At 55.4% G+C, this 13246-nt stretch overlaps 3 protein-coding genes across 3 annotated transcripts; 1 reads left to right on the top strand and 2 right to left on the bottom strand.

Moving 5' to 3' along the window:
• Nucleotides 1–1921: 1921 nt before the first annotated feature.
• Nucleotides 1922–2743, top strand: COL26b_008521 (uncharacterized protein; the record flags this gene model as incomplete). Its single annotated transcript, XM_053181279.1, has 3 exons — nt 1922–2101; nt 2167–2585; nt 2656–2743. The coding sequence occupies 3 exons, from the start codon at nt 1922–1924 to the stop codon at nt 2741–2743; spliced, it is 687 nt and encodes a 228-aa protein (XP_053034783.1).
• Nucleotides 2744–3244: 501 nt separating this feature from the next.
• COL26b_008520 (uncharacterized protein) lies at nt 3245–7062 on the bottom strand (the record flags this gene model as incomplete). Its single annotated transcript, XM_053181278.1, has 2 exons — nt 3245–6937; nt 6994–7062. 2 exons carry the CDS (start codon nt 7060–7062, stop codon nt 3245–3247), a joined length of 3762 nt encoding a protein of 1253 aa, XP_053034782.1.
• Nucleotides 7063–7494: 432 nt separating this feature from the next.
• Nucleotides 7495–10076, bottom strand: COL26b_008519 (uncharacterized protein; the record flags this gene model as incomplete). The annotated part of the gene is made up of 4 exons (XM_053181277.1): nt 7495–7506; nt 7643–7910; nt 8033–9908; nt 9965–10076. The coding sequence occupies 4 exons, from the start codon at nt 10074–10076 to the stop codon at nt 7495–7497; spliced, it is 2268 nt and encodes a 755-aa protein (XP_053034781.1).
• Nucleotides 10077–13246: the final 3170 nt, after the last annotated feature.

Genomic DNA, 13246 nt, shown 5'->3' with positions numbered 1-13246 from the left:
ACCATGCGCCCAAGGGCAAGACCACAGTCAGGGACGAGATCATCACCGCCTTCTATACAGCCCAAGCCTCAAGGGCAAGAGCCGCCCTCCAGAACGGAGAGTGCGAAAGCAACCAGAGTTCTTCACTCTAGGGTGTCGAGGATATCATTCATCAACCAGGGTGGGATCTGTGGCTCCTGTAGGGAACCAAGAATAGGTCGAATACTATAGAAATGATTCTCTGAAGTATTGTCGACATAAGGAAAAAAAGAAGAAGAAAAGCCTAAAATTCGCGGCGAGAGGTCGCCGTTTTATAGATCTCGGGCGGACGGCCAAGACGCACGGGCCAGTGGACTTTTATGTGGGGATTTCTGCCTGCGGTGGGCGACGACGGCGCAAATTTTTGAAAAGAGGCGGGTGACCGCCTTTATATTGCCGCTTTTTCGGTTCGACATGTTGCTGATGGCAGAACTTGTCTTTGCAAACCACGGAAAGTGAGGGAGAGAGTCGATCCAAAGTGGTCTTTGTGGGCGAAGGCAGGTTCCAACCATTCGACTGCATTTAGGCAGGTGTGTTATGTTGCGAACGAGGTTCTGTGTCGTGGCGCATGACAGATGATCGATGCGCCTGGTAAGCGCGCAGAAAGCGTCTGCTGAAAATCCCGTCACATCCAACGCCTCTACCATCAGAAATTTCTCGAGATGCCTCCAGTCCTCTCGATGCCTGGTTGACCCACATGGACGATAGTGGATAACTTTCACATGAAAATTTCAAGAAGCAGTCGGTCTGCCTACATTGTAACTCACGAGACGGACACGCAATATTGAGTCCCTGTCTTAAGACGTGGCATTGCGTCGGACATCAGGCAGATAGATATTCTTACACCCGGCATAGGTACTTGAGAATGACTTTCAGGAAATCTGTATGCCGAAACATCAACTTTGTCTTGTGATTCTTGGCAATAAGTTCATCGTCTCAACGGGGAAGTTTCCATGTTGCGGTTACCTTATGCTTGGGATCTGCACCAGCGGAATACCCATACAAACATAGGTCACCGCGGGAACTTCAGGCCAAGAGCGAGCCGTACGCGGCAGTTCCTCTACCGTAGCAGCGTCCATGTCGCTTGTCTACGAGGCACAAATCATTTGGAGACTTCAAACAATTGTCTACGATGAAAAATGTCGAGCACTCAACGGGATCGGAAAACGTGAGATCGAGTTCCCAATTCTTAAAAGCGACGTGACGAAGCATCCCCCCGAAAGGAGACACCCACCATCCTTCTGCCCGGCTTAAGTTCAACTCGACGTCCGTCAGGCACCGAAATGCCAGTCGACGCAGAGCCGGTTTTCCTCGAACCGGGGGTATAATCAACTTGAAGGAAAAAGAAGAGAAAGGGGTAAACTTCGTTTGCGCCGCCAAACTGCCATTAAAAGCCTGCAGCGGATGGGGCCAGCAGCCGGTGCACGGTCCAGATTGGTCACGTGTTTCTGGCTTCGTTCTTCTCCAGGCACCGGCTGGACACTAGCCACTGTGGACCTGAGCGCCTCGTCAGACCCCATTGGAGCACCAGCCACTCGGGAGCATGATGTCGCCAAGGCCGGTCCAGACTTACGCATGCTACTTGCGACCTTCGACCTTCCAACAACGCAATCGCTCGCCCCCCATCCCACCCTTTGATCGCATCCGGCCGTTCCAGCGCTCCTACAACACCAACGTTCCCGACAACCCTTTCTGTTTTTGCAACTCAACTTCCGACGAAACGACATCCGCATTCGCCGTTAGACTACACGCAGAAGTCCATAAAGGAGGCGCTCCGCTCTCCATCCCGGGTACCCGCCGTCTCCTAATCGCCGTCGAGGGCGAACACCATCTCTCCCGCTTGCTTGGCCGAGCCCTCTGATCATCCTCGAAACCGCCGACTTCGACGCAGCACTCGCCCAAGATGTCCAACCCTCTCGAGACCGAGCCCGGCTCTGAGCGCTTCAGCGACTACGAAGCCGAGCTCAAGCTCGTCCAGGCCGACCTGGTCCAGAAGCTCGACCAGATCCCCGAGCTCTCGGGTGAGCCGCGCAAAGCAGCTCTCAGCTCCGCAGAGCGCGCCCTCGAGGAGGCAGATGAGCTTGTAATTGCGAACCCCATAACCCTAAGCAAGTCGGTCCTGAGGGTGCTAACAGTGACATATCACAGCTCGCCCAGATGCGCCTCGAAAAGGCAAACATCCCCACGACCCTCCGCTCCAAGATCAACGCCCGCTTCCGCAACCACGAATCCGACATCGACTCCCAGAAGCGCAAGCTCCGCTCCCTTGCCGACGACCGCGCCGCCCTCTTCGGTGCTCGCTATACCGACAACCCATCAGGCTCCGGCCAAGACGTTCAGCTCGAGCAGCGCCAGCAGCTGCTCAACGGCACCGACCGTCTCGACCGCTCCACTCAGCGCCTCAAGGCCTCCCAGGCTCTGGCCAACGAGACGGAGTCCATCGGCGCCAGTACCCTCGCTGACCTGCACCGCCAGCGCGAAACCATCCAGCACACCCATGACCGCCTCCTTGAGAGCGAGGGATACGTGGACCGCAGTGTCAAGACACTGCGGGGGATGGCCCGTAGGTAAATATCGTCCTTTTCCCCATCTACTGCAGTGGAATGATTGCGAAATGCTAACGCCGGTACGCTGTAGGATGGCTACCAATCGGGTGATTACCATCTCCATCATCACGATCCTCGTTCTCCTTATTGTCGCCGTTATTTTCAGCAAGTTCAGGTGAAGCAGCAGCATCGGCAGCAGCAGCCACCCACTGGGTTCGGAGTTTTGGGTTGTACGTTTAGAATCACGATGTGCCTTTGGTTTCTCGGGAGCTTCGTGGGGTTGTTGTATTATGTGTCCCCCCGCGTGTTTTATGCAAAGAGAATGGGCTTCAATGCATGTTATATAACGATGTGAAAAGATGAAGCCCCTGGTCTGGGTTTTGAGCCGGCCGCAAGTCGCAACAGAGACTTCTTTCTCTCAATCTCTATCTCTCTCTTTTATTCTAATCAAACCGTGCTACGATAAAACACAAACTTGCAAGTCATGCATGCAATAGATGGGATCACGAGTCGTTCGTTTGTAAATACCAATTTCGTTCTTCTTTTTCTCTACCTGCCGTTAAGACGCCACGTGAAAGACCCTTTTCGAAAAAGAGGGATCGCTTTTTACCTCATTTAGACGGGTATAATCAGACTGTACATCCCAAAGAAAAAACACACATATATACCAGACGTATCCACTACCTTCGGCCACCACCTCTGCCGCGGCCCTTGTTCACACCACCACCAGACATCGGGCCCCGTCTCCTCTCCTCACCAAGCCCCTTGCGTCCGGCGGCGATACCGCCCCTGCCACCACGTCCGCCACGCGCACCACCGCCACGGCCACCACGACCGCCGCGGAAAGGCCTGCCACCGGCGCCGCCTCTGTTCCTATCGACCTGCGCCTTGACCGCAGCCGCGTCGCCCTCGTCCATGTCCTCCATGTCCTCGTCGTCCTGGCCGCGCTTGTTGCTGAACTTGAGCTTGCCGCCGCGGCCCTTGCGCGCGACGTCCTTACCCTTGAGCGCCGCGACGTAGGCGTTGACGCCGGAGCCTTCGCCGGCGCCGCCGTCGACCTCCATTTCGTCGTCGCTGTCCTTGCCGAGGATGAGCTTGCCGTCAAGGTCCATCTTCGCCTTGGATCGTGCCGGCTTGCGCATCTTGACAGGCTTGGTCGAGGAGATGTTGGCGAGGGCGTTGCGGTCGAGCAGGTCGAGAGGCTCGTCCTCGTCCTCGACAATGTACGTGTTTCCGCCCTTGCGGTTGCCGCGCTTGGCCTTGAAAGCGGCGGCGCCCTCGCCGTCGTCGGAATCATCGTCATCAGAGCCGTCCGAGTCGCTGCTGTAGAGGGCCTGGTCGAGCTCGTTGTCGAACTTGCGGCCGTGGCGGGCGTCGCCGTCGTCGTCGCTCTCCTCGCCGGCCTGGCGGGCGGTCTCCTTCTTCTTCTTGCTGCGCTCCTTGGTCTTGCGGATGTTGTTGATGAGCTTGCGGTCGGACTCGGGGCAGTTCTGGTTGACAAGCTCGTAGCCGAACTTGCGGACCATGCGCTCGAGGATATGGCGGACCTTGCTCTTGAAGTGGCCCTTGTGCTCGTGGCCCCAGATGATGAGATTGGGGATCAGGCTCGACAGGCGAGGGATGACGAGCTCCGAGGGCAGGCTGACGACGCAGATCTTGACGAAGCCCAGGACGCTCTTGACGATCTCGCGGTTGTTGGAGGTCAGGAAGAGGTCCATTGTTTGCACGAGGTCGGCGAGGGTGTTTGTGCTGAAGGAACGACGGAACTCGTAGAGAACGCGGCTGAGGGCCGTGATGGAGGCGGAGATCATGTGCGGCGTGCTGCCGACGAGACCGGCGCTGACCATGGTGAGGAACTCCTCGATGTTGGCCTTGCCGGCGGGTGCGTCGGCGGGCATGTGCGGGACCTTGGAGTTGTCAATGGTGGCGTTGTTGGCGGCCTCCATGCGCTGGCCCATCTGGACGAGAAGGTCATAGGCTGCTTCTCTGGCGCGCTCGTTGTTCTCCTTGCAGCAGATGACGACCTCGCTAAGGATTGCGGGAATGAAGTGAAGAGAGGTGTCGGGGATGAAGGCGAGGAGAGATGAGAGGGCGCCCAGACGCTCACGGCGAGCTGGAGCGGAGACCTTCTCAGCACTGTTGAGGAACATTTGTTGCAGCTCTTCGGTGCGCTCTTGGAGGGCGAGCTTGCCAGTCTCGGACTCGGCCAGACGAGGAACCAGCTTGTAGGCCTTCTTCTGCAATTGCGGCTCGTTTTCCTTGAAAATGATGACGGCGGCGATCTCGAAAAGAGCAGAGAAGCTCTCACGGGGCAGGTAGACCGAGATAGTGATGATCAGGTCCATAAGCGTGTTGCTTGTTGACGGCATTTGTTCCGAGGACTTCTGCTGCTGCTTGGGCTTCTCTTGCTCGGCAGTCTGCTGCAGTTCCGCTGCGAGCATTTTGCTGACGCGATCAAAGGTCTCAACAAGCTCCTTCTCGGGAGTGACGCTCAGGAAAGCGTTGATAGTAAGTAGGATAGGTCCCCTTGACTGGGGCAGGGTCTGCGTGTAGACGTTGAAGAGGACAGCCAGCATATTGGCCGCAAACCCGCCCAAGTGCTCCAGGTTCTTCTTCGCTGTGGCCCTGGAGACACGGCTCTGAAGGACGAGGTCTTCCTCAGCGTCCTCAATAGAGGCGATGGCCTGGTTCGACTCAACAAGGATCTTGAGCGCACGGCAAACCTCCAGGCGCAACTCAACCTGCTTGTACAAAATGTTGGCCAGAAGCTCGGCAAAACCCTGGTCAAATGCCTCAGTCAGGTCGAGGGGAAGGTCGCAGTATCCCGGCAGAGTCGCCCAAATTTGTTGCACGAGGGTCTCGAAGATCTTGACCTCCATCGTCTTCTCCGCCTTACCATGGTCCAGGACCCTTTGGAACATGAGCTCACTCAGAGGAACCATCTCGCGGCGGAAGTGAGCAAGGTTGGTGTTACTGACGTAGTCGCGGAGGATGGGGAACATCCACGCACGACCCTGCTGGCCCTTCACAGGCTTGGCCAGGTTCAAGGGAAGGATAGAGAGCACCGCCTCAGGGCCCATGGCGCGGACGGCCTTTCCAATGACCTCATCGGCCTCCTTTTTGCCCTGGAAAGAATCGCTACCACGAAGATCGCCAACGGCCTTGGTGATGTTGAGCATCATGGGGTGAGCGCGCCACCTCAGGGAATCAAACATGGCTCCGAACACATTGAAGCTCTCCATCCAAGCCTGCTGATACTTTACGCTAAGAAGGGTCTCTGCAATCTTGGCAATCTTGTCCAGAGTCTTCTCGTCGTAGATGGATGGTTCGAGGATGACTTGCTTAGGAACGCAGTTTGCAAGAAATGAGACTAGGCACTCAGACGCAGAGACACGGATGTTGTGGGCGGAAGACTCCAGGTACTGGGCGACCATGGAGAAGATCTCGGGCAAGTTCTGAAACACATCCTCGGGCTCAAGCTGCGCAGAAACGTCGTAGCCCCTTGAAAGAATTGCGAGCCATGGCGGAATAAGCTGGGTGTCGTTTGCAGCAGGGCGCAATTCGGAAATGATCTCCATAAGTCGGGGGAGCTTGGCCGAAGCAACCTCATCGGCCATGCCCTCGAAAATCATCTCAAAGATCTCAAAAGAGGCCATAGTCATGTACTCGTTGCCTGATCTGGAAATACCCAGGAGCAGCTCGCACAGAGACTCAATCTTCTTGCTGGGCCAACCACCGCTGGAGGACGCGACGGTCTTGATGAGCTGGAGGGCGTGGATCAGAGCGGGATCGTGCGCTGACTCGGCTCCATTCTTCTGCTTCCTGGCCTGCGCAGCCTTGGTGGCCAAATCTTCTAGGTTCGCAAGAGCGGTGTGCGCGCACATGTCGGCGGCCGGGTGATCTAGCGAAGGACTCGGAGGCGGGTTCGTCAGAACCTTGCGTAGGGCCTCTTGCGCCCTCTTTCGGATCTTCGGGCGATGGTCGAGGGCAAGGTTCAGCAGACCAGCAACGGCTCTTCGGGGGCCGATTTGGGTGATGCCCAGCTCCCAGGCGGCGGAATCCTGCGCGAGCAGCAGAGACTCCAGGCAGCCCATGGAGGACCTGAGAAGTAGGGCTTCGGCATCTTCGAGGAGGAGGACGGGGGCGAGGGAAGTGAGGATCTGGGTGAACTTCGCTCGGAGGATTGGTTGGGGCGCAAACGGGGTAACGGTATCGAGCAGGTAGACAACGGAGGTCGTTGTTTCGGAGGCAACGTTGCCGCTCTCGACGGCTTGTGTGAGAAGGGCCAAAAGGGCGGCGAAGTAGCCGGTCGGTGTAGGCTCAGTTTTCTGCTCCTTCAATGTCGTGTCGACCGCCTCGAGGACTACTGCGGTCTTGACGTCGGTCAGTGACATACCCTCAAGAAAAGAATGACCCGAGCAAAACATACCCTCTTCTGGCTCTGAAGGCCGGGGGACCGGATCTTGTCCAGCTTCTCGGCAAGAGTTGGAGTCGACATTGTGCTTGTCGTGTTCCAATCCGTCGGGACCAACTGTGGAAGACGATGGGACCGATGCTTCCAAGAGCGATTCCCACCCAAATTTTTTTCCCAGGCGCAAAAAAAAAATCCTTATCGTAGCACACCCCGCCCCTCGCTTATCGCAAATGTATACAGTGCATTTCGTCGTATCTCGGGCAGATTCCCTACCTTCGCACTGTCCCATCAACCGGCTTGCGCTCGAGCAACATCGTAATCACAATTGATGGACGGGTTCATTCACCATTCCTGAATACCAAGCAAAGTTGGCTTTTGGCCTCTGACACTCTACGAACAAGGCATTTTTGACCGTGTAGTATATCAATTCTCTATTGCATCTGTTTTTGTCCTTCTGCCATTCGTTTTGATCGTATTCATACCATAATTCGTCATTACACCCCTGAATACTTGAAATCATGCCTTGATCTGGGCTTCTGAACGCACTTCATAATCATACATTGGATAGCAATTTCTCGCAACGTTCGATGTGATGCGCTTACTTGATTTGCTGTGCGCGACGGTCAGTGTCTTTCTCGATGTGGTCTATCCACAAACAACTTACAATGGAACGATGAGGAGGCTGGTTCTCGGGCCGACCATCGGCTGAGATAGCCAGGCGGCTAAGCGCCGCATGAAGATTGTCATTGTCATTTGCCTTAGCAGGAGACAAGCGGACAGGCTGTCCTGCGGCCTTGACAATGGCAGGAGAAAGTGAAGCGGCAGCGTGGCCGATGGAGTATTGCGGAAGGTAACCCTGGGCATTCTCTGACGTGACGGCGCCGGGAAGAGCGGCCGCAGTGGCAGTCACTCGCTCAGACCAGGCGCGAACGCTTCAATGTGTCAGCGATAATCTCGACGAAGATAGACGGAGGTGATAGAAGACAGAGAGACGACAGAAGGCACAGGAAAGGCCAAATGAAGTGGTGATGAGAGACAATGACAGCTGACTTACCAAGAGTTGAAGTACGCCCGTTCTGACTCCGTCTCGCCAATCTGGTCAGACGAGCCGGAACTATCCTTCGACTCGACACCTTGGCTGTTAAAGTAAGCTACCGGGCGAAGCTTGTTGCCACTGCGAGGCTTCATGGGAGAAGTCACATTATCCGACTTTGTAGCTCGCTTCTGGTCGCGCTCGCGGGCCGACACGGTTCTGGTCTTCAACACATTGCGGTATGGCTCCAGAGGCGCGAACGGATCCAGGTCAGTAGCGGCAGGCAGCGAGAAACCGTAGTCCTTCTCGGGTCTTCCCGTGGGCAGCTTCTCGACGACATTTCCTTCGGGCCGGGGCTGCTTCTCGGGAGAGACTGGGTAGAAGTCCTTGCCATCGAACTTGGGGAACTTCTTGCGCAGGTGCACGGGGGCATCGGTCCAAAAGAGGTGTTTGGCCATCTCCTCGTCTTGCGTAAGAGAGCGATGGTAGATGTAGTCGCGAAGATCAGGGCTAGGGTCCAGTCCGAAAGGCACCTCCCCAACAAGATAGGGCAGTCCCAGGCCCGCGTTATCACGGGCGAAATTGGAGAACGCGTCGTCGGCTGGCGTAGGGGGCATGGAAAGATAGCGGCTCTCCTCCAAATTGGCGGGAATGGGGCCGTGGTACCTACCACCGTTGAAGGCATCCTTGGGCTTGTCTTGAACTGTCTTTCGCTGGATCGATACGCTAGTCTCACGGATACTCTCAGCCTGCGGCTGGAAGACGGGAGCCAGAGCCGCAGAGGGCAGCAGAGAAGGCTTGAAAGAGGTGTCGACAGTTAGCTTGACCTTCTCCCTCTTGCGAGGCTTCGGCTTGTCATCGCTGTCGCTCTTGGTCTTGGCGTCGGCGCTGTCCTCAGTCTTGTCCGCCGAGTATTCACGACCCAAGTTGTTGCCGGCCTCGCGAGCCAGCTCCCCCTTGAGCTTGAGCTCGAAGTGCTGAATATCCCCCCGAAGCTGGCGTGCGTACTCCTCCATGTGTCGCTCATCGATTTGGTGACGATTGTATGCCAGCTGTGCCTCAGCTTTCTTGAGACTGGTGCGGAGGCCTGCGAGCTGGTTCTTTGTGATGATACTAGGTCGAATGCTCGAGAGGTACTGGTCAGAAGTGGCGTCACCAGAGGTGGGGGTCGGGGTGGGAGCGGTCTGGGGAATGCCGGCCGTCATGGGCGTAGGGGGAGGCTGCTGCTGATAAACAGGGCCAAGAGGGCCCATGATTGGGCCAGGGAACGGCATGCCCATAGGCATCATGGGGTGAGGAGGGAAGAACCATTGGCCGCCAAAGGGAGGTGTCATGAGGTAGCCGGGGTGCATAGGCATCGGCATCGCCGGCATACCAGGCTGCATGGGAGCCATCATCGGGTGACCAGGAAGGAATGGCATGTTGGGAGCTTGAGCCTGACCGAAAGGCAACTGACCATTGTTCTCTGTAAGTCTCTCCTTGCTGCCCTTGCCAGTGGGCGATGAGTGGGAGGGATCAAGAGTGTTGGGTACAATTCTTCCGCCAGCAGTCACGCGGACATGCGTAGGAGATCGTACGGCCTCGTAGAACTGCTCGAAACCTTTCCGCTTCTGGTCAGGCAGGGTCGGTCGCTGTGATACTGGCTCGGGGGCCAGAATCTCGGGCTCGGCATCTTGTCCGTCGAGTTGGCGGCTGCCCTGACCATCGAGCTGGTTGGCATCAGCAGCGGCGACAGTGGCGACAAAGGCTTGCTCGGGGAGTTGAGGAGGAGCCTGTGTCTTGACAATGGGCACAGTCTCCGATTCCGTAGAAGACGACTTGCGGGCCTCGGCATTGGCTGCTCTGGACAAGGAAGGCAGGCCTCTTCTGTAGCGAACTCTGTGGTTCATGATGTGGGCTGCAAACTTCGGTCAGTTTGCATAATAGCAACAAATGACAGCGATAGGTACGCACAGAGGACTTGGCTGTCTTTGGTTGTCTCGAACAACGCTTTCTCCATGGACAGCTCCTGCTTGGAGCCCTTTAAGGCCAAGAGCTGGTCGACGGTGTACTTTCGGGAAGCCATCAGTATCTCCGGACGACAGAGGACGAAGATGGGTGAAGCCGAGCTACGGCAACAAGGACGATGGTGACAACGACGGGCGTTACAGTGAGCGAAATTGGTTGATCTGCCAGGTAAGCTTATGAGAATGATGCGGCAAGACGAATGAGCAAGATAAGAAACAAGGAAGAGCGCCGTCCAGGTAAATAGTGAAATGTAACGATGGATGACGACGGGGGCAGCTTGGAATGGAAATTGACAGAGGCAAAGAAGATGCCAGCGACAACAGGAAACGAATAGACTTACCAAGGTCGACCGAGCAATGGTCTCTCCGGCAAGCTGCCGCGTTCCAAAATTGAGGTGAAGCAAAGTGAGGCCGACGGTGAGGGTCGAGGTGGGTGGTGTTGGGAGAAGACTGGGAGTGGGTGAGGGTGAGGGGAGGAGAAGAAGTACGCGAGGAGATTTGGGGACTTTGAACGATCAATCAGACAGGTGAGAGGGCAGCAAGTCCTCTCCAGAAGCGAAGGTGCGGGTGAGAAAGAAAGAACGAGGTGGGAAGGTGTGATGCCAGGCTGAGAGTGAAGAATTTTCAACAGATATCGTTGAGGGCAAGAGGAACGAGAACCTGGCCGACAGGGCAAGCACAACCGTATATTTCGTGGTCTTTCTTGCTACTGTTTGGACAAGTGAAGGAAGGAGTGAATTGTGCCTACTTGGCGCGCCGGTCTGGAAGGAGGGTGAAAGGAGTCAGCTGGACCGGCTTAATAGTGAAGTTATGGACTTACTGTGACTAACTTCTTTCTATTAATTGCACCTAAGATGACACAGGGCTGGATGCTGCAAACGCTTTCACTAAATAGCACCCAGCCTTCTGGCACAGAAACAACAGATGAAATGAGACATTCTGTGATCCAATACGACAACGTCAACTGGCACCAATTGCACGAAGGTCTTTCAAAGGCGTAGACTTCTGCAGCACTATAGCTTGTGAGGGTTGGGGACAACGATCTTTGCAGCACTCCTTTGTGTCATCGATGAATATTCTTTCTAGACTGCTCAAGACTGATTTAGTTGTTGGGAAGCTAACACACACACTATTCACTAGCATACGATTACCCAAAGTAATCAGCAGTCTCAACAAGACATCAAGAGATCCAGTCAACTGGAGAAGCTGTTGAAGCAACTGCCTCTTCAGATGCACGGAAGAAAGGCATGGGAAGCTTTAGGTCCCAGACCTGGAGTCAATGGGAGGGAGGAACCACGAAGTCAATATAAGGTGTTACCCACTAATTCAGATCGACAAACACGGAAGACAAGGAAGGTGGTGGCCTACTTAGGCGACGACGTTGCGTTGGCTAAGGGAAGGCACGGGAAATTTGCAGTGCCCTTGCCATTATGTACCTTAGGTAGATGGATCGATAAGCGAGAAAACATGAGCTGCCATTAGGAATACTCCTTCCGCTTCTGCCAACGCATCTTGCCATAGCTGCTCCATTCGCTACCTTATCTACCTAGGTAGGTATAAGGTAGCCTCCAGCTTTGCCGTCCTTCCGCACGGCAACATCGACACCCCAAGCCTGCTTCAGTTTCTGCCATTACATCAACCTCCTCTCCCCACTCCACGCGTACAGTCCGATAGGGTGGGAAATCACTACTGTTGAATATCTTTTGTCCATATCGAGTCGATTTATCCAAAGAGAGACATGGAAACCGCGCATTCATCCTCGGCTGCGAGCCCAGATACCAGATCCTTGTGAGTAAAAATTCGAACACCCAGAAAAACGCCAACGGGCAGTGACCACATTGGTTCTTGTTGCTGAATAGGAAATAGGTGGATGCCGTGCATGCTACCCTGCGCAGTAGTCGGCAGATCCTCGCAGGGATGTCTCACAAACTGGCCCAACTGAGCTGGCAAGCATAAGCATCCCAGAGGAGGTTGACGTCCCCATGTGAGCCTGCCGCAATTCCGTCAAAATGCCATATGGCTTTGCTATTTGGATTTGAGACTGCTCTGTGTGCTGGCATGTCGTATCGTACGAGTTGGAAACACCGAAACCAGAGACGAAGCGCCGTATAGTCGATCCTTGTCGTACAGCGCAAGAAGACGGAGCTGTGGGAGATGACCCAACTCTGTACTATCCTAATCGGCATCCAGAAGGACGGCACAGAGCTGAATCGACACTACCACCCAGAATTGTTGGTCCATAGTTGGATCCTAGACCCGCTGTCTGTCGTCTGGATTGTCGGGGACAGGCACCGGAGGATCAGGTTGGGGCTTGGGGCGTGGCTTGTCGCCCTCCTGCAGTGGAGCAAATGCTGATGCCGTCTGCATGTTGCGGGAGATATCTTGGAGAAGGCCGCTGATACCCATGATTTGCTGCGTCTGGTTGTCCAGCCAGCACCAGTCTAAATATGTTCTTGGGTAGTAACGTTGAAGAGGCGCCATACGAAAGCGAGACAGAGACCCGGTGCGGACGAGCGTTGGTTCAATACTGCAACAGCCGAATGATCGAGAAAACAAAGACAAACGGGATAATACAGACCGCCATCAAGGCAGGGAGGATGACAATCTGCATCTTTTTAAAGGGCTTCTTAGGGCCCTGCCTTACCTTGCCATGCCACCCCACCCCACCTTCGCGAGCCCAAGACGCTCGAGCGGTGGGAGGGATTGGATGCGGAGCTCACAGCCCTTTCGGAGGCCCTCCCAAGCTTCCAAGTTACCCGACGGTAGGGACGGGAAGGATGTTTTCTTGGTTCTCCTATGGGAGTCTCTGCCGAAGGAGCACGTGGCTCGCAGCAATGAAACCTCTTGATACTTTGATCACCAGGATGAGCTTCGAAGGCGAGCAAAAGACAATCGGCGGGCGGCGGTGGGCTGCTGGCGGGCGCCTCCCAGGAACCCCTCATAGTCTTGCCGACATGACAGGCCCCGACCTGAAGTCTACTAGGAGTCGAGCTACGCACAGGCTCTCACCTGTCACACTTTCTTTTTATATATCAGGGACATATCACGGAGGATCATGGGTACGGACAGGGATACAAAACCTGCTTGGTCCGTCCAGCTGACGATGACCAAACACGGGACCAAATAATGAAAGACGGCGGAACACAAGACGGTCAGTCCAGATGGCGTGTCGAGCTCGACTCTGCCGCCCATGCGGCCTGCGCACGCGCTTCATTAGGGGTTCTTGTAT

The sequence above is a fragment of the Colletotrichum chrysophilum genome (assembly GCF_026319265.1).
Source record: "Colletotrichum chrysophilum strain AFK26 chromosome Unknown scaffold_75, whole genome shotgun sequence".
NCBI classification, from domain to species: domain Eukaryota; kingdom Fungi; phylum Ascomycota; class Sordariomycetes; order Glomerellales; family Glomerellaceae; genus Colletotrichum; species Colletotrichum chrysophilum.
The sequence above is the reverse complement of the archived record's forward strand: the minus strand, read 5'-3'. Positions and strand labels throughout refer to the sequence as shown.